This window comes from Juglans regia, chromosome 13 (assembly GCF_001411555.2).
Source record: "Juglans regia cultivar Chandler chromosome 13, Walnut 2.0, whole genome shotgun sequence".
Taxonomy (NCBI): domain Eukaryota; kingdom Viridiplantae; phylum Streptophyta; class Magnoliopsida; order Fagales; family Juglandaceae; genus Juglans; species Juglans regia.
In genome coordinates this window covers 2,132,369-2,153,423 of record NC_049913.1, presented here as the reverse complement: position 1 = coordinate 2,153,423, position 21,055 = coordinate 2,132,369, and the positions used below count along the sequence as shown (strand labels likewise).

At 37.7% G+C, this 21,055-nt stretch overlaps 4 protein-coding genes across 4 annotated transcripts; 3 read left to right on the top strand and 1 right to left on the bottom strand.

Moving 5' to 3' along the window:
• Nucleotides 1-7,827: 7,827 nt before the first annotated feature.
• Nucleotides 7,828-8,541, top strand: LOC108981075 (basic form of pathogenesis-related protein 1-like). The gene has a single exon (XM_018952144.2). The coding sequence runs from the start codon at nucleotides 7,917-7,919 to the stop codon at nucleotides 8,394-8,396; it is 480 nt and encodes a 159-aa protein (XP_018807689.1). The 5' UTR covers nucleotides 7,828-7,916; the 3' UTR covers nucleotides 8,397-8,541.
• A 574-nt stretch (nucleotides 8,542-9,115) lies between these two features.
• LOC118343726 (basic form of pathogenesis-related protein 1-like) lies at nucleotides 9,116-9,953 on the top strand. The gene has a single exon (XM_035684187.1). The coding sequence runs from the start codon at nucleotides 9,209-9,211 to the stop codon at nucleotides 9,686-9,688; it is 480 nt and encodes a 159-aa protein (XP_035540080.1). The 5' UTR covers nucleotides 9,116-9,208; the 3' UTR covers nucleotides 9,689-9,953.
• Nucleotides 9,954-10,531: 578 nt separating this feature from the next.
• Nucleotides 10,532-16,333, top strand: LOC108981077 (pathogenesis-related protein 1-like). Its single transcript, XM_018952147.2, has 2 exons — nucleotides 10,532-10,618; nucleotides 15,860-16,333. Exons 1-2 carry the CDS (start codon nucleotides 10,568-10,570, stop codon nucleotides 16,331-16,333), a joined length of 525 nt encoding a protein of 174 aa, XP_018807692.1. The 5' UTR covers nucleotides 10,532-10,567.
• Nucleotides 16,334-17,377: 1,044 nt separating this feature from the next.
• Nucleotides 17,378-17,908, bottom strand: LOC118344159 (secreted RxLR effector protein 161-like). The gene is made up of 2 exons (XM_035684087.1): nucleotides 17,762-17,908; nucleotides 17,378-17,668 (listed from the first exon to the last, which is right to left on the bottom strand). The coding sequence occupies exons 1-2, from the start codon at nucleotides 17,906-17,908 to the stop codon at nucleotides 17,378-17,380; spliced, it is 438 nt and encodes a 145-aa protein (XP_035539980.1).
• Between the last annotated feature and the right edge of the window lie 3,147 nt (nucleotides 17,909-21,055).

The following is a 21,055-nucleotide window of genomic DNA, read 5'->3' as shown; positions in this document are numbered from 1 at the left end:
AAAAAAGCAAGAAGTTTTCCAGCAAATTAAATGGAGAGAGTTTGAATTATTGTAAAATTGTAAGCACATATTACTTAACTTTCATATTGCTACATACTATATATCTGGCTCTCTGATTTACTCGATCGGTGAGTAGTGTTGATTTACTCGATCGGTGAGTAGTGTAATATTACTGGATGTACTTACAATTTTACGTATATTAAATTAATACTTATTTTTTCAGGTTTTTTTTTTTTTTTTTTTTTAAATTTCATAATTTTCAGTATATTAATAATTAATCATATGTCAATAATTTTTAGCATATCAATAATTGATCATATGTCAATAAGCCTTATTTTGTAAGTAAAAATTATAAGTATAAATAATATTTTCCTTTTCAAGCAAAATTATAAGGTTGCGCAGAGAATTCATGACTTTCGGATCCCATATTTAATTTCATTCTTTTTGTATTGTGCAGCCCATGATATGGCTTTTTCCCTTTCTATTCATGACTTGTTGCATGCCTTTCTTTGGTCCTTAAAAGTTAAAACCGAATACGTCTAGCTAGCTGCCACAATCAACTCATTTCGTCGATCGAGGAGAATATTTAAATATATATATATATATATATTTATATACATAGGATTAAAATATCACCGCCGGATTCAAAAGAGCAGATCGAGGCAAATTAACCATTTTTCCTTCATGATCTAAAAAAAAACTTAATTCTTGCCCCACATGCAAAATGTTTAAAATAATTAACCCGTTCAAGTACTTATATACCCAAAATATGGTTAGTAATTGTTTTGTTCAGAAAACTTGATAATTTATAAATATTTAGTTCTTTTTTAAAATTAAAAAATATATATAACCCCAATAAAAAATTAAATTCTTCTTAAATAAAAAATTAATTAAATTGTGGCCTCAAAAGTTTTTATTATATAATAAAAAAAAACTTGAAGCATGTAATATTTGTCTATTTCCATTAGATCAGACGTTCTAATTTTAACCTTTTTTTTTTTTTTTTAATTTCCTTGTAGTGATCCTAACTATATCTAACCAATCATGGCATGACATGATAAGCACTGAAAATCTTATAAAAGGCCACTCTATAAGATGGAAAGAGGATAGAGACGAAGGAAAGAAAATGCTTTCACTCACACTCCCTTGAATTTCACTTGAAAATGCTAAGGCTAGAGAGGTTTGGGATACATTGACTACCCTGTTTGTTTCTCAGTGTTATACTCACATTATGCAAACCCAGTACAAACTAACCACTCTAAAAAAAGGTCCCGAGTCCATAACAGAATATTTCAATAAAGCTAAGACTCTCTCCTCGTAGTTGAGTGCGCTTGGGCAGCTGCTATCCTCCTCTGAGTTTTTGGTCTACCTGCTTGTAGGGCTTAACACTAAGTATGATATCACGCATGCACAGCAGAACATGGAAGCACAACAGAGACTAAACTCTCAAAGCAGACACCTCACATACACAACAGAGAAATAGTGAATCTTCTAGAATTGTAAATATAGGATAGGCCGTGTCAAATAATCCTACGTAATTCTGTTAGCAGCAATACTTGTCTATATATAGATTGTAAATTCACAAAAGGAGATATGAAAAACAGAGAATGAATTCATTACATTTTCTCCTGGGCATTGTATCGAACACTTGATATAAATTCTAGAAACTTATTTCATTATGGTATTGAGAGCCTATTAAGACCAACGTCTTTTTTTTTTTTTTACACAACCATATGTCTTCTAATGAGTCTTCTCCTATCTCTACTACACAAAATCCATCTCCTAATCCCATCCCCACCATATTCAATTCTGCAAGTAATTTTGTCACTATTAAACTTACGGTAGAAAACTTTCTCTTATGGAAACCACAGATGGTTCCCTTTCTAAAGGGCGATCAACTATTTGATCATGTGGATGGTTCGGCTCTCATACCTCCCACCATGATCGATGGCCAGCCCAGCACTGAATACAATCAGTGGCTACTACTGGACCAGCGTATATTGTCTGCCATAAATTCATCTTTATATGAACCTGTCCACGCACAAGTCCTGGAGTGTGCTACGGCTAGAGAGGTTTGGGATACATTGACTACCTTGTTTGTTTCTCAGTGTTCTACTCACATTATGCAAACCCAGTACAAACTAGCCACTCTAAAAAAAAGGTCCCGAGTCCATAACAGAATATTTCAATAAAGCCAAGACTCTCTCCTCCTCATTGGGTGTGGCTGGGTAGCTGTTATCCTCCTCTGAGTTTTCGGTCTACCTGTTTGTAGGGCTTAAAACTAAGTATGATGCGCTAATCACCTCCCTTGCCACCCATGCCGACCCTCTTTCACCACAACAGATTTATTGCTTTCTTTTAAATCATGAGTCTCGGCTACAACATCAAACCAACACTCTTCTCATTGGTCCTTCATTCGCTACCCATCTCACTACCTCCAAATCGACACCATCCTTTAATGGTTCTAATTGTGGGAAAGGTGCCAAAGGTTTTAGAGGGAGACGTCGAGGAGGTAGGCCGAACTCTACCTCCTCCACTCACCCAAATAATAGCCCTCATTGTCAAGTTTGTAACAAATCTTGGCATACTGCCCTTTCATGCTATCACAGGTTTAATCACAGTTATAAGTCAGCACCCCCTCCCTCTTTATTTGCTAATTTGACCACCACGGCTTCACCTGCATCACATATTAATTCCTAGTTTCCCGACACTGCTTCCACTCACCATTTTACATCTGATTTCAGCAACCTCAACTTGGATTCATCATCATATCAGGGCTCCAACCAAGTGAGCATCGAAGATGGCTCAACCATGCCCATACAGCACACTGGTTCAGCACAGCTTCATACTGCTTCTGGAAATTTTCTTCTTTCTAAACTTTTTCATGTTCCCTCAATAACAAAAAATTTGCTATCTATGCGTCAGTTTGTTCTGATAATTCTGTTTATTTTGAATTTTACTCTAATTTTTTTCTTGTAAAAGATTTACAAACTTGGGGGGTTCTACTTCGGGGCACCACAAACAATGGTTTGTATGTTTTACCTGTGGAGGCCACTACTTGATCGTCATAATCTATGTCTCCCCAAGCTTTCATTGGTGAATGAACCTCTTCTTTTCAATGGCATCTTCGGCTAGGATACTCATCTCAACGTATCACAAACTTTGTTATTCATAGTTTTAATTTACCTACTAGTTCAAACGCACCTACTCATCACTCTAATGCTTGTTTACAAGCAAAAACTCATGTTCTTCCGCACCCTTTAACTACTTCACGATCCATCAAACCATTGGAGTTGCTTTTTCTAGATGTGTGGGGTCCGGCCCTAACATTATCCACAAACAGTTGTAGGTTTTATCTTTCCACTGTTGATGATCACACTAAATATACTTGGTTTTTTTCGATTCAATTAAAATCAAATGTTTGTACATTTTTATTGCCTTTTTGCGTTATGTGAGTAATTATTTTTCTTTAAATGTAATGGTTGTTCAATTTGACTGGGGTGGTGAATTCCGACCTCTTAAAAAATTTCTTCAAACTTTTGGCATTGTAAATCGCATTGCATGTCCCTATTCACATGAACAAAATGGAACCATTAAATGTCGTCACAGGCATATAGTGGAGATTGGCTTGTCGCTTTTAGCTCAAGCCTCCATGCCTTCTCAATATTGGTCAGACGCGTTCCAAACATCTGTTTTTTTAATTAATCGGATGACTACACGTGTTTTAAAAAATAAATCCCCTTTTTAGATGTTTTTTTTTAAAAATTCCAATTATAATTTTCTTCGCATCTTTGGCATCGCGTGTTGGCCAAATTTATGACCTTATAATAAACAGAAAATGGATCTTCAATCCACACTGTGTGTTCATGGGCTATAGCCTCGATCACAAGGGGTATAAGAGTCTTCATCAACCATCGGGCCGGATGTACACATCTAGGGATGTCATCTTTAATGAAACCCATTTTCCTTTTGAATTTCAGCCCAACGACTCAATCCGTAACCAACCTATGGTTTTACCTCACTTAAATTGCATTCCTTCCACACATCTACGGCCCATTCCTCTACACCGTACCACTCAAACCCAATCATGCTTAAACACTCCCTCGTCTCCTGAGCGAAACACTCCTTCGCAGCCCATTCAATTTAGCACTCAGCCCAGTCCTCCACCGAATATTCAAAGCCAAACTTCACCTCATACACTTACCTTGGCTTCATTTCCCGATTTAGGATCTTCCCCAAATTCAAACCTCCCTCAATCTCTGGATTCAACTTCCCCTCGTTCAGCTGCACCTGTACATTCATCGCCATCTCCTCCAAAGGTAAACACCCTGAAACCTCTTCTTCGCACAGATGGTATGGTGCCATGGCCTACACGAAAACCTTCACTCTCACTCACAATTTCAGCACCTACACCAGTTCTTGATGAACCCAACTCTTACACTGAGGCATCTAGGTCAAACCGAATTTCATACACTTTTTCACAATCACACATGGGACTTAGTTCCCCCATCAGATTCATTCAATGTTTTGGGACCTAAATGGATCCTCAAAACAAAATGGAACGCTAATGGTATACTGGAAAGGCGTAAAGCACACCTAGTAGCTAAAGGATTTCATCAACAAGCTGGGGTTGACTGCAATGATACTTTCTCTTATGTAGTCAAACCGACCACAATTCAACTCAACTATCCTTAATTAGCAGTTTCTTACAATTGGCCATTGCAGCAGTTAGACATATAAAATGCATTTTTACATGGTGACTGGAGGAAGCAATCTGTATGCAACAATCCCAAGGTTTTGTTCATCCTGATTTTCCCCTTCATGTGTGTAAACTGAAAAATGCCATTTATGGCCTAAAATAGGCCCCTCAGGCCTGGTTTTCTTAACTGAGCACCAAGTTATTTACCCTTGGTTTTCAAGAGTAGAAATCTGATACCTCTCTCTTTATTTACCGTAATGTATCTCATATTATTTTTGTTTTGATATATGTGGATGACATTATTGTAACTGGTTCCAGTTTTCAATTAATTAATGAGTTTATTTTTGACCTTGGCATGTCGTTTGATGTTAAAGACTTAGGACACCTTCATTATTTCTTAGGAATTGAAATTTCTAGAAATAATCAAGGCTTGCACTTATGTCAATCCAAATATGTGTCAGATCTTCTCGAAAGAACAAATATGCATAATGCCAAATTAGTTTCATCTCCAATGTCCTCATCACTAAAACTTTCGGCCTTTGAAGGAAACTCCTTTGAGGACCCTCATCTTTACCGTAGTGTTGTTAGTAGCTTACAATATATGTCTTTCACTCGTCCTGACATTTCATTTGTCGTCAACAAAGTTTGTCAATATATGCATAGTCCAAGAATTCCACATTGGCAAGTTGTCAAACGTATTCTTAGATATCTTAAACAAACTCTTAACTTACAGTCGTGGAAGGAAATAAGTACAAGACTTGAGCAAAAGCAAGCCCGTGCGCAATTACAATTATCATCATATCCTCCATGAAAGGAATTAAACCTTATCAGAGGCTCTACCCAAACCTTTCACAGGTTCCTCCCTATGAGATGCCAAAACTTCTCCCGAAAACAAGCTTTTCAATCACAGTGAATATTCTCAACTAAGTTTTTTGAGAGCCACGTAAGTGAACTATCATTGCCAGCCTCCTTAAAGAATCATAGACATTGAGCAATATCATATGCAGTCGTAGAGTGCGCAAGCGCTGTGCAGTCGTTTTAAAAAAGAGAGAGATCCACTATTAAAAAATTAATTTTTTTTTTCATGTGGGTTCTGTATATATTCATTTTTTTCAAAGTGATTACGCGGTAAATGCGCACTCAAGGCTACAACTTTGATTTCTCAGAAGGAAAAAGGAGAAAGGGGAAGAGAAAATGGAGAATGATGGGAAGCAGCCCCAAATGAGAGAAGTTCAAACGGGTGTGTTTTAATTTAATTGAAACACACTGTTTCACTCAATCTTACCTCCCTGCACGACACCAAGAGATTTCAGCCCCCCCTTACATGAAACATGATGTGGTGATTATACGCTGATTGCACAACTGGTTGCATGAAGAATTTTTCTATATAATTAGATATTTGAAACGGTTCAATTGAGAATATAATGGAGAGAAACAACAATCCATGCCACTTACTATCCAAATTATTTAGAGTAATGTTAGATAGTGTGCAAGTTTTGCGAACATTTTTTTTTTTAAAAAATTGATTTATTATTAAAAAATAATTTTTTTTCATATGAGTTATAGATTTAACTACTTTTTTAAAGGGGGTGTGCAGAATTTACACATTCTAGAATTGTAACTATCATTTCTCAATTAATTATGCAAGTTATCCAAATTAATGTGGGGAATCTGGATCTAACTTTTACATTGATTACGTTCAACCACTTTAAGAAGGTGAATCTGAGCAATTATGGTAATAAAACTTTGGATCGGGGTAATATCAGTTTTGTCTTTTTAGAAAATATTTCATTTCAAGTTTTGAAAGTAATTCTAATTTCGATTCTAACCAAAATTTTGGAAGGATTTTTGTTTACTTACGTATTTTATTTTCATGCAATAATTTAGATATTCGATTTTTAAGAAAATTCTCACAATTTCAAATTTTGAAGCTATTTAAGCCGATCAACTTGCAGTAGGCTTAATGAAACAATTTCTAATTTTTTAATTAATCATTATTTTTCAAAGTTTTCTTTTTGTGTAGTATTTTTTCTCAATCTCAATTCATAGTTTATGTTGATTAATTAACTAGCCTGTCTGGAGTAGATTATGTGCTGCAGATAGGAAAATATTTATCTTTGTCTAATCAAGACTCGTAAGCCACGTTAAATTAGTAAGGTGGGTTAATTAGTTATTTAATTTATTATTTTAGTAACCGGGCCATGCCCAGATCGAAATTTCTTTGAAGTTAGTATTTATTTTAAAAACATAAATTAATCATGGAAATGACTATGAAGGTTAGTTGAAAACAAAAATAAAATGCTACATGAAATACGAAGTACAAATTAGTCGTATTAATGTAGAATATGCTAGAAACGGTCCTAGAATTATTGCAAGTCTGTCCATTTTGAAAAAATAGTGGAGTCTATTATTAAAAAATAAATTTTCATATGGGTATATACTAGATTTATTTATTTTTTTTTTAAAAAATGCATGAGATTTGCATACCTTATGACAGCAAATATCATTTTTCTCATTACACACAAATGATCTTGGAGATAGTAGATATACATAAATGGGTGCGTAAATCTACAACCTATAAAAAAAAAAAATTTTAAAAGTGGACTCTTGTACTTTTTTTTTAAATGAGTGAGTAATATTTGTACATTTTAAAACTATGTATAGCATTATTAGGATCTTGATTCCTAATTAAATGTATCCAATTTCTATCATGATCTCATTGATAAAATAATTATTAAAATATATCATTTAATAATAATAACAATATATAGTACGAAAAGTCTACGTACCCGACTATTTCTTTCTTTAGAAATTAGGAGTTATTTGAAGATGACGAAAGATTGTCCTCCCTTAATTCATTCCCAATGAAAGTGGTGAAAGACGTTTAAAGCGTGAGGGGCGAAAATGTATATTATCAGTTCATCATGAAGACATAATAGGTAAGTGTATCACAGCCCATGTATATAATTAGATCATATATATATAGGCTAGGATTAACAACGTCCGTTCTACCTAATTACTTATAATTAAGTTGAGATTATAACGGAGAGAAATTGGGAGATACGACAAGTGATATTCACTAGCTATCCCCATATATACTATGTACACCTAACATGCAGATCAAAGCAGCTTATAAAAACCGAGATCATATGCCCCATTTTTCCCACCAACGGCCACCACAAATCTAGCTATTAATTAACTTGACAAGCCTTCTAAAATGGGGTTTAGCAAGTTTTTTCTAGCAATATGCTTCATTGGGTTCACCCTAATACAAGCCTCCCTGGCACAAAATTCCAACCGAGACTTTCTCGAAGCCCACAATGCTGCTCGTGCCCAAGTCGGTGTTGCTCCTCTAACATGGAACCACACGCTGCAAGTCTATGCCGAGAATTATGCTAACAAGAGGAGGGATTGCAATTTGGAGCATTCCAATGGACCCTATGGGGAGAACATCGCACAAGGATGGGGTACCTTCACCGCACTAGAGGCTGTAAAGATGTGGGTTGATGAGAAACAATACTACGATCGCAAGTCCAACTCGTGTAAGGGTGGTGAGTGCCTGCACTACACCCAAGTTGTCTGGCGCGACACCAAGCGTATTGGGTGTGCCAGGGTCAGGTGTAATAAGGATGAGGGGATCTTTATGACTTGCAACTACGATCCTACCGGTAATTACGATGGTGAACGCCCATTTTAAAATATTGGTCATGAAGATCATGAGAGGTGTAATTTGTGTTGTAAAATTATAATGCGGTCGGGTGTGGTTATTGTTCTTCCTTTGTACCTTTTGATGGCTGGACAAAAGGAGGTATAAAATAATGATTAATATTTATGTTATTAGTTAATCTCTATTAATGGTATAAAGAAAGAAAATGGGTACGTAAATCTACAACTTACATAAAAAAAATATTTTTTTAAAGTGGACTCTAGTACTTTTTTTTTTTAAAATGAGTGAGTAATACTTGTACATTTTAAAATTGTATATAGCATTATTAGGATCTTGATTCTTAATTAAATGTATCCAATTTCTATCATGATCTCATTGATAAAATAATTATTAAAATATATCATTTAATAATAATAACAATATATAGTATGAAAAGTCTACCTACCCGACTATTTCTTTCTTTAGAAATTAGGAGTTATTTGAAGATGACAAAACATTGTCCTCCCTTAATTCATTCCCAATAAAAGTGGTCAAAGACGTTTAAAGCGTGAGGGGGAAAATGTATCACAGCCATGTATATAATTAGATCATATATATATATATATAGGCTAGGACTAACAACATCCGTTCTACCTAATTACTTATAATTAAGTTGAGATTATAACGGAGAGAAATTGGGAGATATGACAACTGATATTCACTAGCTATCGCCATATATAGTATGTACACCTAACATGTAGATCAAAGCGGCTTATAAAAACCGAGATCATATGCCCCATTTTTCCCACCAACGGCCACCACAAATCTAGCTATTAATTAACTTCACAAGCTAGCCTTCTAAAATGGTGCTTAGCAAGTTTTTTCTAGCAATATGCTTCATTGGGTTCACCCTAATACAAGCCTCCCTGGCACAAAATTCCAACCAAGACTTTCTCGACGCCCACAATGCTGCCCGTGCCGAAGTCGGTGTTCCTCCTCTAACATGGAACCACACGCTGCAAGTCTATGCCGAGAATTTTGCTAACAAGAGGAGAGATTGCAATTTTGAGAATTCCAATGGACCCTATGGGGAGAACATGGCACAAGGATGGGGTACCTTCACCGCACTAGAGGCTGTGAAGATGTGGGTGGATGAGAAACAATACTACGATCGCAAGTCCAACTCGTGTAAAGGTGGTGAGTGCCTGCACTACACCCAAGTTGTCTGGCGCGACACCAAGCGTATTGGGTGTGCCAGGGTCAAGTGTTATAAGGATGGGGGGATCTTTATGACTTGCAACTACGATCCTACCGGTAATTACGATGGTGAACGCCCATTTTAAAATATTGGTCTTGAAGACTATGAGGGGTATAATTTGTCTAGTAAAATTATAATGTGTTCGGGTGTGGTTATTGTTCTTCCTTTGTACCTTTTTATAGCTGGACAAAAGGAGGTATAAAATAATGATTAATATTTATGTTATTAGTTAATCTCTATTAATGGTATAAAGAAAGAAAAGTCACAGGATCAGTAACTAATGATAATAAATTCTAAATTATTTTATCTTTCCTCGATACTTATCGCGGGAGATAGAGGATTATATTGAACTTGGATTTTTGTGATTATTGAATGTTCATTTGTAATTAAAGATATAAAACATTACCAATTAAGCAATGATTATAAATAATTTAGAATCACAAAAAAAAAAAAAAAATTGTAACTTTGGAATTGGAAAGGAAGCACTAGCGAGTGAAAAACAAGACAAGTTCACTTTGGCAACTTGTTCTTTCTAAAATAAAACAGCCTACCATGAACTTTATCATCCAAAATGATGGAGATAAAGGGAGCACAGACTTTATAGAATTTGTCTTGTATACCTTATTTATGTAAAACAAGGTACCTTTATAATTTTATACAAGGAAAGTCAAATTTGATCAAGCTAGTGCCACTAAACAATCTTATCTTTAAGCTACCCAAAGGCGATGGCTATTAGATTTATGTCCAAGGGCCATGCATGTTTCTGGAGGCTACATTTTTTTAATGCTCTTCAACATCATGCATGCCTTTATAGACTTGTTCAGATCATAATCTTCCACTCTCTCTCTCTCTCTTGCTCTCGCTCTATATGTATATATACCTTGCATCCATGTCCAGTTTCTTTATCAATCAATTGTCTAAGATTTTGTTTTGCATTGTGCGTGTAAGAAAAGAAACCAATAGGATGATGTTCATGAGGCTTTCTCTAGCAATTGTTTGTGTCGTAAGCTTGGCCATATTCTGTTAGATAACAGAGAGAGAGCATTTCACAGAATGTAATTCTCCTTGTATTGATGTGTTCTGCTGTGTGTATATTTATACAGTGTGAAAATGGAATAAAGGAATATAATCTGTTACATGTAACCGTAGATAGCAACAACCTATAGTCTCTACGATATTTACAGTGAAAAATAGAAAATGAATACCAACTGTTTGAGGTATTGCTTAGCTCACATGTAACTAAGGTACATCAACGGGATTTATTCTAATACGCCCCTTCGAGTTCAAGGGTGTGTCTACAACATTGAGACTCTTCTTGAAATGAAGAAACTTGTCAGCTACAAGAGGCTTTGTAAGCACATTAGCAATTTGATCTTGGAAACTGATGAATGAGACTTTTAAGGTATTGGCAGCCACTCTATCTCTTATAAAATGATAGTTAATATCCATATGTTTTGTTCTTGAATGATACGCTGGAGTTGCTGAGAGGTAAGTGGCACCAAGGTTATCACACCATAGAATTGGAGCTTGAGATAAATGGATGCCAAGTTCACACATAACAGTTTGTAGCCAAATAAGTTCAGCAGCAGATGAGGCAACTGATTTATACTCTGCCTCTGTGGAAGATCTGGCCATAGTAGATTGTTTCTTAGAGCTCCATGATATCAAGTGTTTTCCTAAGAATATGCAATAACCTCCAGTTGATCTACGATCATCGGGACATCCACCCCAATCAGCATCAGAATAAGCTTGGAGTGTGAGGCTGGATTTTGATGCAAAAAGTAAACCATGATTGATTGTGGATTTTAAATATCTTAAAATCCGTTTGACTGCACTCCAGTGGGAAAGTTTGGGTGTATGCAAGAATTGATAGACTTTGTTTACTGCAAAAGAGATGTCGGGTCTTGTGATGGATAAATATTGTAAACCACGCACAATACTCCTATATAATGTGGCATCCTCAAAATCAGGTATATCATGTCTACACAATTTAAGAGATGCGGCCATGGGTGAAGACATAGTTTTTGCTTGGATCATTTTACTTCGGGTAAGCAACTGTTTGAGGTATTTGCGCTGAGATAGCAGAATCCCTTCATGAGTATAATCAACCTCTATGCCTAGGAAAAAGGCAAGTCTGCCAAGGTCTTTTACAGGAAATGCACAACCCAAATCATGAATCAATGAGGTAATAACAGATTGTTTTGAGGATGTGATGACTATGTCATCCACATACACTAGCAAATAAATCTGAGTATCATGATGTGTAAAAATCAAGAGTGATGGATCAGCTCTAGAGGCAACAAAACCATAATCCAGTAACCAAGTACTTAGCTGAGCAAACCAAACTCGTGGAGCTTGCTTGAGGCCGTATATGACTTTTTGAAGCTTACAGACATGATATAGCAGAGTGGTATCCACAAAACCTTGAGGTTGCTGCATGTAAATATCATCAGTTAATAATCCATGCAAAAAAGCATTTTGGATATCAATTTGGTGCAATGGCCACCCACGGGAAACAACAATTGAAAGCACAAGACGAATTGTGGAGGGCTTAACCACTGGGCTGAAGGTGTCATTAAAATCTATACCAGGTTGCTGAATACCCTTTAGCAACCAATCGGACTTTCTCTTTTCAAATGAACCATCAGCGTGGGTCTCTGTGCGAAATACCCATCGGCAGCCAAGAACATTTGTGTGAGGAGTAGGGGGTACAAGAGTCCAAGTGCCATTTTGAAGAAGCGCATCATACTCCTGCTTCATGGCTTGTTTCCATTCAGAGAACTTACAAGCTTGAGAGAAACTTGAAGGTTCATTTGGAACCTGTGCAGAAATAGTAAGACAATGTCGAGTGGGATAGAGGATAGTTCCATCAGTGAAATTTCGGGCACGGGATGAGTTGGTTTGGGCTCGTGTTATGATGGGTGATCTTGGTGGAACTATAGTTGTAGGAAACGAAGGAGACGATGCGGGTGTGGGACAGTTTGGAAGAGAAATGTTTTCGGCGCTGGATAGATTTGAGGACGACGAAGAAGAAGAAGTGATAGGAGCGGGTAGGTTTTGGAGTGCTGGGCCTGGGCCAAGGATGGATGGGCAGGAGGTTGAATTAGTTGGAGGATATGGTGGGTTCAATGCTGAAGAATATAGAATGGGTAGTTGGGCTTGGGCAGGGTTAGATTTGGGAGAGGTCTTTGTGGGTCGGGATTTTGAAAAGAGAAAAGAGTTTTCATTGAAGAGTACATCACGGGAGATATAGATTCTTTTTGTTTGAAAATCCATGCATTTATATCCTTTGTGAGATAAGCTGTACCCCAAGAAAACACATGATGTGGACCAAAAATTGAGTTTGTGGGGAATATAAGGCCTTAAATTAGACCAGCATTCATAACCAAAAACTTTTAAGAATTTGTAATCCGGTTCTGAATTGTAAACCATGGAGTAAGGAGATTTATTTTTGAGTGTTGGAGTAGGAAGCAAATTTATTAAATAAACTGCAATTTCAAAGGCTTTGGCCCAATAAGAAAAAGGAAGAGAAGAATGGGCTAGAAGAGCAAGTCCGGTCTCAACAATGTGACGGTGTTTGCGTTCTACTAGTCCATTTTGTTGATGTGTATGAGGACAAGAAAAATGATGAGTTATACCAAGTTGTTTGCATATAGCTGTGAGTAGTTTAAACTCACCGCCACCATCAGTTTGAAGTGTGATTAACTTGGTATTAAACAATCATTCTACAAATGGTAAAAACGATGAAAAAATTTGATGTACATCAAATTTGAGTTTGATTGGAAAAAGCCAAGTGAAACGGGTATAACAATCAACAAAGGAAATGTAGTATTTATAACCATTGTGAGAAACATAATGGGCTGGGCCCCATATATCGGCACACATTAATTCTAAAGGCCTAGTATAATAGGCCTGACTAGTAGGAAAGGGAAGTTGATGACATTTTGCAAGAGGACAGGAAGAACATTGAAAAACTGACTCTCTTGGGTAAACTGGCAAACACTTAGAGTGCAGTACATGAGAGACTAAAGCCAAGGAAGGATGCCCAAGTCTTCTATGCCATTGATCAAAGGAAGTGTGTTCGCCAAAATGAGCAGATGGAGAAGGTGATGAAGACAAATTGGTGGGAAAAATGTAGAGACCATCACGGGTTGGCCCTGTGAGGAGGATTTTCCATGTCTCCTTGTCCTTCACAGAAAAATGGGTAGAGTGAAATTCAAAATAGCAGAAATAGCAGTTGTTGTCAGTACAAAATTTTAGAACAGATACAAGATTTTTGGTTATTGAAGGAACATGAAGCTAGTTACAGAGAAGAAAAGAAGAAGAGTTGTGGTGTATAGAAGAGTCATCGAAATTTTCTATGGAAATACTAGCCCCATTTCCCACTATAATGGTCTCACCACCTGCATAAGGCTCAGAAGATAAATTCAAGTTAGACATATTATTCGTAAGATGGTGAGTTGCTGCGGAATTGGGGTACCAAACTGGTGTAATTCTGCCTTAATGAAATGCAAACAAATGCAGAATTGCTCTGCCAAGATTGTGCCAAGAAATCCAAGGACTTTAAAATGCAGTAAAGAAAACTAGTAAAGAACACAAAATGTTTACGTGGTTCGATCCTAATGATCTACATCCACGGCAGGAATAGCTAGAAGCCTTTGTAATTTTATTGATCAAGTTTGAACCATACAGATTTGTGTACAAGACTAAGAACTCTCTCTCACAGATTCTATTTTCTCCAATAAAATATTCTTTTTTCTCAAGTTCTTTCTCCCTTGTTCTCCTGTATGTATCTCTCACTTTCTGTTTACAAATGGATGAATCACATGGATCCCTTTTATAGCATATTACAAGCAAATAAGAAAACCTGGCAGCCTTCCACCTCAGTACACTTACTCGAGCATAGACTATTATTTTTCTCTCCACTTGACAAGTGTAAGGTTATAAATGGTTGTCACCTTTTATAACACAAACCGAGTCAGAAGATGGATTATGTGCAGTGTAGTTTGCTGAGAAGGAGCTTGGAGCTTCATATTGATAAGAGTGATTAAAGCGGTGTCTACATTGGAGCACAATGTGCCCTGTCTTTTGACATACTAGACAGATGGGACGTTGTGAGTTGTACTGTTGCGAGAAGTTTGAAGTAGAGGAAGTGCGTCCACCACGGGTGCTTGGATTAAACCGACCTCGACCACGACCTTGACGTCCCCCTCGAATATGATTGCGTCCACGTTGGTCCTTGCTTGCAGAGCTAAAATGAACAGATGGTTCAACGGAAAAAGTAGAACGATTATTATGGGTCATGCGGGTTTCATGAATGACAAGTAGTTGATAAAGCTCATGAGATGGAATAGGATCAGCTCGGGTAGTGATTGATGTAACAAAGGGTTCATAGGATGGACCAAGTCCATTGAGTAAGTAGGTAACCATCTCCTTATCAGATAACTGTGTTCCAGTAGAGGTAAGGGAATCAACAAGTTTACGAACCCTCCCGAAATAATCAGATATAGATTGATCGCCCCTGGATAAATTTGTGAGTTGGAACCGAATCTGGAATTCCTTAGCTTGAGATTGGAAGGAAAACATGGAAGAAAGGGATGTCCATAGTTGATAAGAGGTAGTAGATGAGAGGACATGGGCAAAGATAGATTCAGAAAGAGAGGAGAAAAGAATACTTAGGACAAGTTGGTCAGTCTTGCGCCATGAAAGAAAAGCTGGATTTGATTTTGGGGGAGAAGTTGAGGTTGCAAGAAGAAATTCGGGAGGTGAGGGGTAGCCATCTACGAAGGAGAATAGATCCTGACGCCTCAAATATGCAGATGTTTGCACTTTCCAGAGGAGATAGTTTTCGGTGGATAGCTTCGTGGTGACAATGTGTGAGAAAGCTGAGGTAATGGTGGAGTGAGCTGAAGGAGGGGGGAGAGGAGGAGGAGGAGAAGGAGACTCTGCAGCCATGGATCGAAGATTGTGAGTCATGGGCTCTGTGATACCATGTTAGATAACAAAGAGTAAAGAAAACAGAGAGAGAGCATTTCACAGAATATAATTCTCCTTGTAGTGATGTGTTTTGCTGTGTGTATATTTATACACTGTGAAAAGGGAATAAAGGAATATAATCTATTACATGTAACTGTAGACAACAACAACCTATAGTTTATACGGTATTTACAGTAAAAAAAAGAAAACGAATACCAACTGTTTGAGGTATTTTTCAGCTCACATGTAACTAAGGTACATCAATGGGATTTATTCTAATATATTCCACGTCTCCCTTGCCCAGAACTCCCCACAAGACTACCTTAATGCGCACAAAGCCGCTCGTGCAAGCGTTGGTGTCGGGCCAATGAGATGGGATGCGAAGGTAGCTTCTTATGCGCGGAACTACGTTAACAAACTCAAAGGCAGCTGCAAGCTTGTGCATTCAGGAGGGCCTTATGCCGAGAACCTTGCATGGGGTAGCACTGAGTACCTTTCGCGCACAGCTGCTGTGAACATGTGGGTGGCAGAGAAGCCAAAGTATGACTACAACTCCAATTCCTGTGTCAGTGGGGAGTGCCGCCACTACACTCAGGTGGTTTCGAGGAACTCCGTGCGCTTGGGGTGTGCTAAAGTACGATGCAACAGCGGGGGCACCATTATCAGTTGCAACTATGACCCCCCAGGCAACTATGTCAATCAACATCCCTATCTAAGAGTTCTTCAACAACCTCTGGTCTTTTTTGACGTTTAGATCAATGCTAGCTGCTGCATGTTAAAATTCTAAAACGCAGTATGATGATGAACTAATTAATTGCAAGCAAGGTCGTTCTGTTTATCTCGATCTGCTAGCTGAACGGCCCGATATGTTTACGATTCTGAAATGTGGTCATTTCTGTCATGTAGCTAGCACCTGGTTACTCATGCATCCGCTAGCTAGCAACCTAGCTTTGTGATCATGTCTGGTGTTGTTTTATATGTGTTTATGCCGTCAATTAATAGTTATATATGACCCCTTAATTTTATAAAAGTCTTGTTGTACCAAAACGACCCAAAATCACACCAAAACACAAGATAGAGACAATATATAACTGGTTCGGCAACTTGCCTACATCCATTGGAGCGGAAACAATAGATTTCAAAGTATTTATACAAAATATACAAACCTCAACCAAACTATCTCTATCTCTACAAATGGCCCGTGTTCTATGTATTTCCCACATGGACTGACACTATTTTGTTTACAAGATAATCTCTTTTTATAGGAGAAGCTTCAGGAGACAAACAGACAATTAAAGGGGCTATAAGAGACAAGCTTGATATTTTCGAGACAAGCGTGATATTTGGAGCAGCTATCTAAGACTTTTGAGGAGCTACTGTTTACACCTGGGTTGATATTTTAACAATCACCCCTTCTACCATGTGTGCCATATTAAGCTGCTGCAAATTATTGCTTCTTCCAAATGATTTCACCCCCTTATTGAAATACTCGTTATATCTGCCATGAGATATTTCCGCTATCAAATGTGCCCTAAGGCACCAACGCACTCGAAGGTGCTCAGCAGTGTGAGATATTGATCAATTCCAAACAGTGTTGGAATTTGATCCCTGTGACGACTTTCATTAACATATCTGCTAGATTGTCTTCAATGTTAATCTTCTGAAGTAGAATGTCCCATTCATCTAATATCTCACGTATGAAGTAAAAGTGGACATCTATGTGCTTTGTTCAAGAATGATACACTTGATTCATGGCCAGATGAATTGCACTCTAACTGTCACAGCAAACGATAACCTCTTACTGTTTAAAGCCCAAATCTGTTACCAGTCTCTGTAACCAAATGACTTCTTTCACAGCTTCTGTCACAGCCATGTATTCAGTCTCTGTTGAGGATAGTGCAATTGTAGATTGCAAATTAGATCGCCAACTAACTGGTCCTCCAGCCATAGCGAACACATATCCAATTGTCAATCGTCGTTTGTCAAGATCACCAGCATAGTCTGAGTCAACATATCCAGTTACTAGACTATCTTCACTCTTCTCGAACTTCAAACCAAGATCTATGGTCCCTAGAATGTACCGTAGAATCTATTTAGCCGCATGCCAATGTGTCTTTTCAGAATTATGTATATATCGGCTGACTAAGCTGACGGCCTGGGAGATATCAGGTTGTGTACACACCATGGCATACATTAAGTTTCCCACAATACTTGCATACGGGACATTTTTCATATAGTCCCGCTCTTCATCACTTTTAGGAGACTGCAATGCACTGAGCTTGAAATATGGGGCCATTGGAGAACTTACTGGCTTCGTCTTCGAGTTCATGTTGAAACGTTATAGTACTCTCTCCAGATACTGCTTCTGAGTAAGGTGCACTGTGCTTTTCACCTTATCTCTGTTGATCTCCATCCCCAATATTCTTCATGCTTCTCCTAGATCATTCATTTCAAACTCTTGACTCAATTGAGTTTTCAATCGATCTATCTCCACCTTACTTTTACATGCAATCAACATGTCATCAACATATAAAAGCAAATATATGAAAGATCCATCTACAAGTTGTTCGAAATACACACAATGATCATATTGGCAACGAGTGTATTTCGAGTCAATCATGAAGCAATCGAAACGTTTGTACCACTGCCGAGGTGACTGCTTCAAACCATAAAGAGATTTCTTCAGGTTGCAAACAAATTTTTCTTTACCAGCTTCTTTAAAACCTTCCGGTTGATACATATAAATCTCCTCCTCCAAATCATCATGTAAGAAAGTTGTATTCACAGCAAGTTGGGCTAACTCAAGGTCATATTGTGCAACCAAAGCTAGCAATATCCGAATGGATGAATGTTTCACAGCAGGAGAGAATACCTCACTATAGTCAATTCCCTCTGCATAGCCCTTAGCTAACAATCTAGTTTTGAATCGCACCCCACTTTTAGCAGCTTGATCATCTTTTTTATTGAAAGCTCCCATGTCTGGTTCTTATGAAGAGACTGCATCTCCTCGCTCATTGCACTTTTCCATTCAGTCTGTTCACTAGACTGTATGGCTTTTTTGTAAGTGGTTAGGATCTGATCTCCTTTAGTTGGCAGTGCATACGTCACAAAGTCTTCATAACGTGCCGGTAGACGTGTCTCTCTTCTCGGCCTGTTTGTTGCAATTAATTCAGGTTGGCTTAAAGATATCGTGACTGGACTATCAACTTCAAGTTGCCCATGCTCTCCATTAGTGACTCCTGATTCTTTTGGCGTAATAAACTTCATCTTCTGTGACTCACAAGGTGTTTTACTATCATGGTTGCCTTCATTGGAGTCTTTATGCTCATGTGACTTGAGCATCTCGTTGAATGTAACATTTCTTCTTACTATTACCTTCTTTGACTCTATGCACCAGAGTCTATACCCTTTTACACTAGTACTAAAACCTAAGAATTTTACTTTCTTAACTCTAGGATCAAGCTTACTTTCTTTAGCATGATAGTAAGCTAGACATCCAAAAATGTGTAAAAAGTCATAATCAGTAGCATGTGTACCTTTCCATATTTCAATGGGTGTCTTCCCGCCATTGGCAGCTACGAGTAATCGGTTGATGAGGTGGCAGGCATATGTCACAGCTTCAGCCCAAATTTATTTTCTAAATCCAGCATCCAGTAACATACACTGTACTTTCTCTAGTAAAGTATGATTCATCCGTTCCGCTACACCATTTTGTTGCGGTGTTCCTCGTACAGTGAAGTGTCTAACAATTTCCTCTTTCCAGCATACTTCCATGAAGGGGTCTAGAGTATACTCACCTCCATTATCTGATCTAAGCCGCTTGATCTTCCTGCCGGTTTGAGTCAAGATCATTTTCTTCCAATCAAGGAAGATCTTTAACTCTTCATCTTTATGCTTCATCGTGTACACCTACACACGACGAGAATAATCATCAACAAATGTTACAAACCAATGTTTACCTCCCAAATATACATTCTTGGTAGGTCCCCAAACATCAGAGTGTATATAGTCAAGTATCCCCTGTGTATTATGGACTGCGGTTCTGAACCTGATTCGTGTCTGCTTCCGTAATACACAATCTTCACAGAAAGTCAATTTACCAGTTTTGGCACCTTTGAGTAAGCATTGCTTTACAAGTGTTTGCAAAGCCTTTTCTCTGGCGTGTCCCAAACGTATATGCTAAAGCCTGGTGGTGTCAGCATCAGTCTCATCTAGCTTCTCACAGACTGTGGAAGCTCTTCTACTAACAGTACTTCTTTGCAAGAAGTACAAATTTCCTCGCCTTAAGCCGTTCATAGTCACCTAAATTCTCATTACCACCTTGAGAATTCCATCTTCTATGGTGATTCTGAATTCCTTTGAATCCAGAGTTCCAAGTGAGATAAGATTCTTCTGCAAGTCTGGAACGTACCGAACTTCTGTCAATGTCCTGACAGTTCCATCATGCAGCTTCAGCCGAATGCGTCCTATTCCTAAGTCTTAAAGGAATTATTGTTGCTGATAAGTACTGCTCCATCACTCTTTGTGAAGTTAGTAAACCAGTCCCAATTGGGACACATGTGATAGGTACACCCGGAATCCATTATCCATTCATCAGAATGACAAATAAATGATAAACCTGTTAAGGTAAGATCTGCATCTTCATCTCTGTTGGCGACCTTGGGTATGGAGGGTTGGTTCTTCTGTTGCCTCTTTAGCTTGGGACAATCCTTTTTCCAATGTCCTTTGTTGTGACAAAAAGCACATTCATCTTTGACGAGTCTTCTGTCGACTAATGAACCACGTGATGCGGCTCGTGTTCTCGATTGAGAATCCTTCTTCTTTCCTGGATACCTTGACTTCAGTCTCCCTCTTACTGTAAAGGCTTCATTTGATGTATTTAGCTGTACCTCCTTATCTTTTCTGCGGTATTCATTATTTATCAAAACACTAGATACATCGTTAAAACTAATATTTTCCTTCCCATGCAAAAATATGGTAATCAAATGTTCATACGTATCAAACAAGAAATTTAATAAAAGTAAAGCCTTATCTTCATCTTGGATTTCTACATCCAAGTTTTACAAATCAGCAATATTTCCAGTAAGAAGTAGAAGGAATTCAAGGACAACCCAGTTACTAAACCTCCCTCCCCCAGTTTTGTGCTCTTTGAAACTGAATGGATCGTTCGTGCGAAACGCATCGTTTTATTTTCCACATAGACGTTCTTGCACGATTCTTGCTCAAAGTCACATGCGGATATCATTTTCGATATACATATATTAAGGATCTATACATAGGATTAAAATATCACCGCCGGATTCAAGAGAGCAGATCGAGGCAAATTAACCATTTTTCCTTCATGATCTAAAAAAAAAAACTTAATTCTTGCCCCACATACAAAATGTTTAAAATAATTAACCCGTTCAAGTACTTATATACCCAAAATATGGTTAGTAATTGTTTTGTTCAGAAAACTTGATAATTTATAAATATT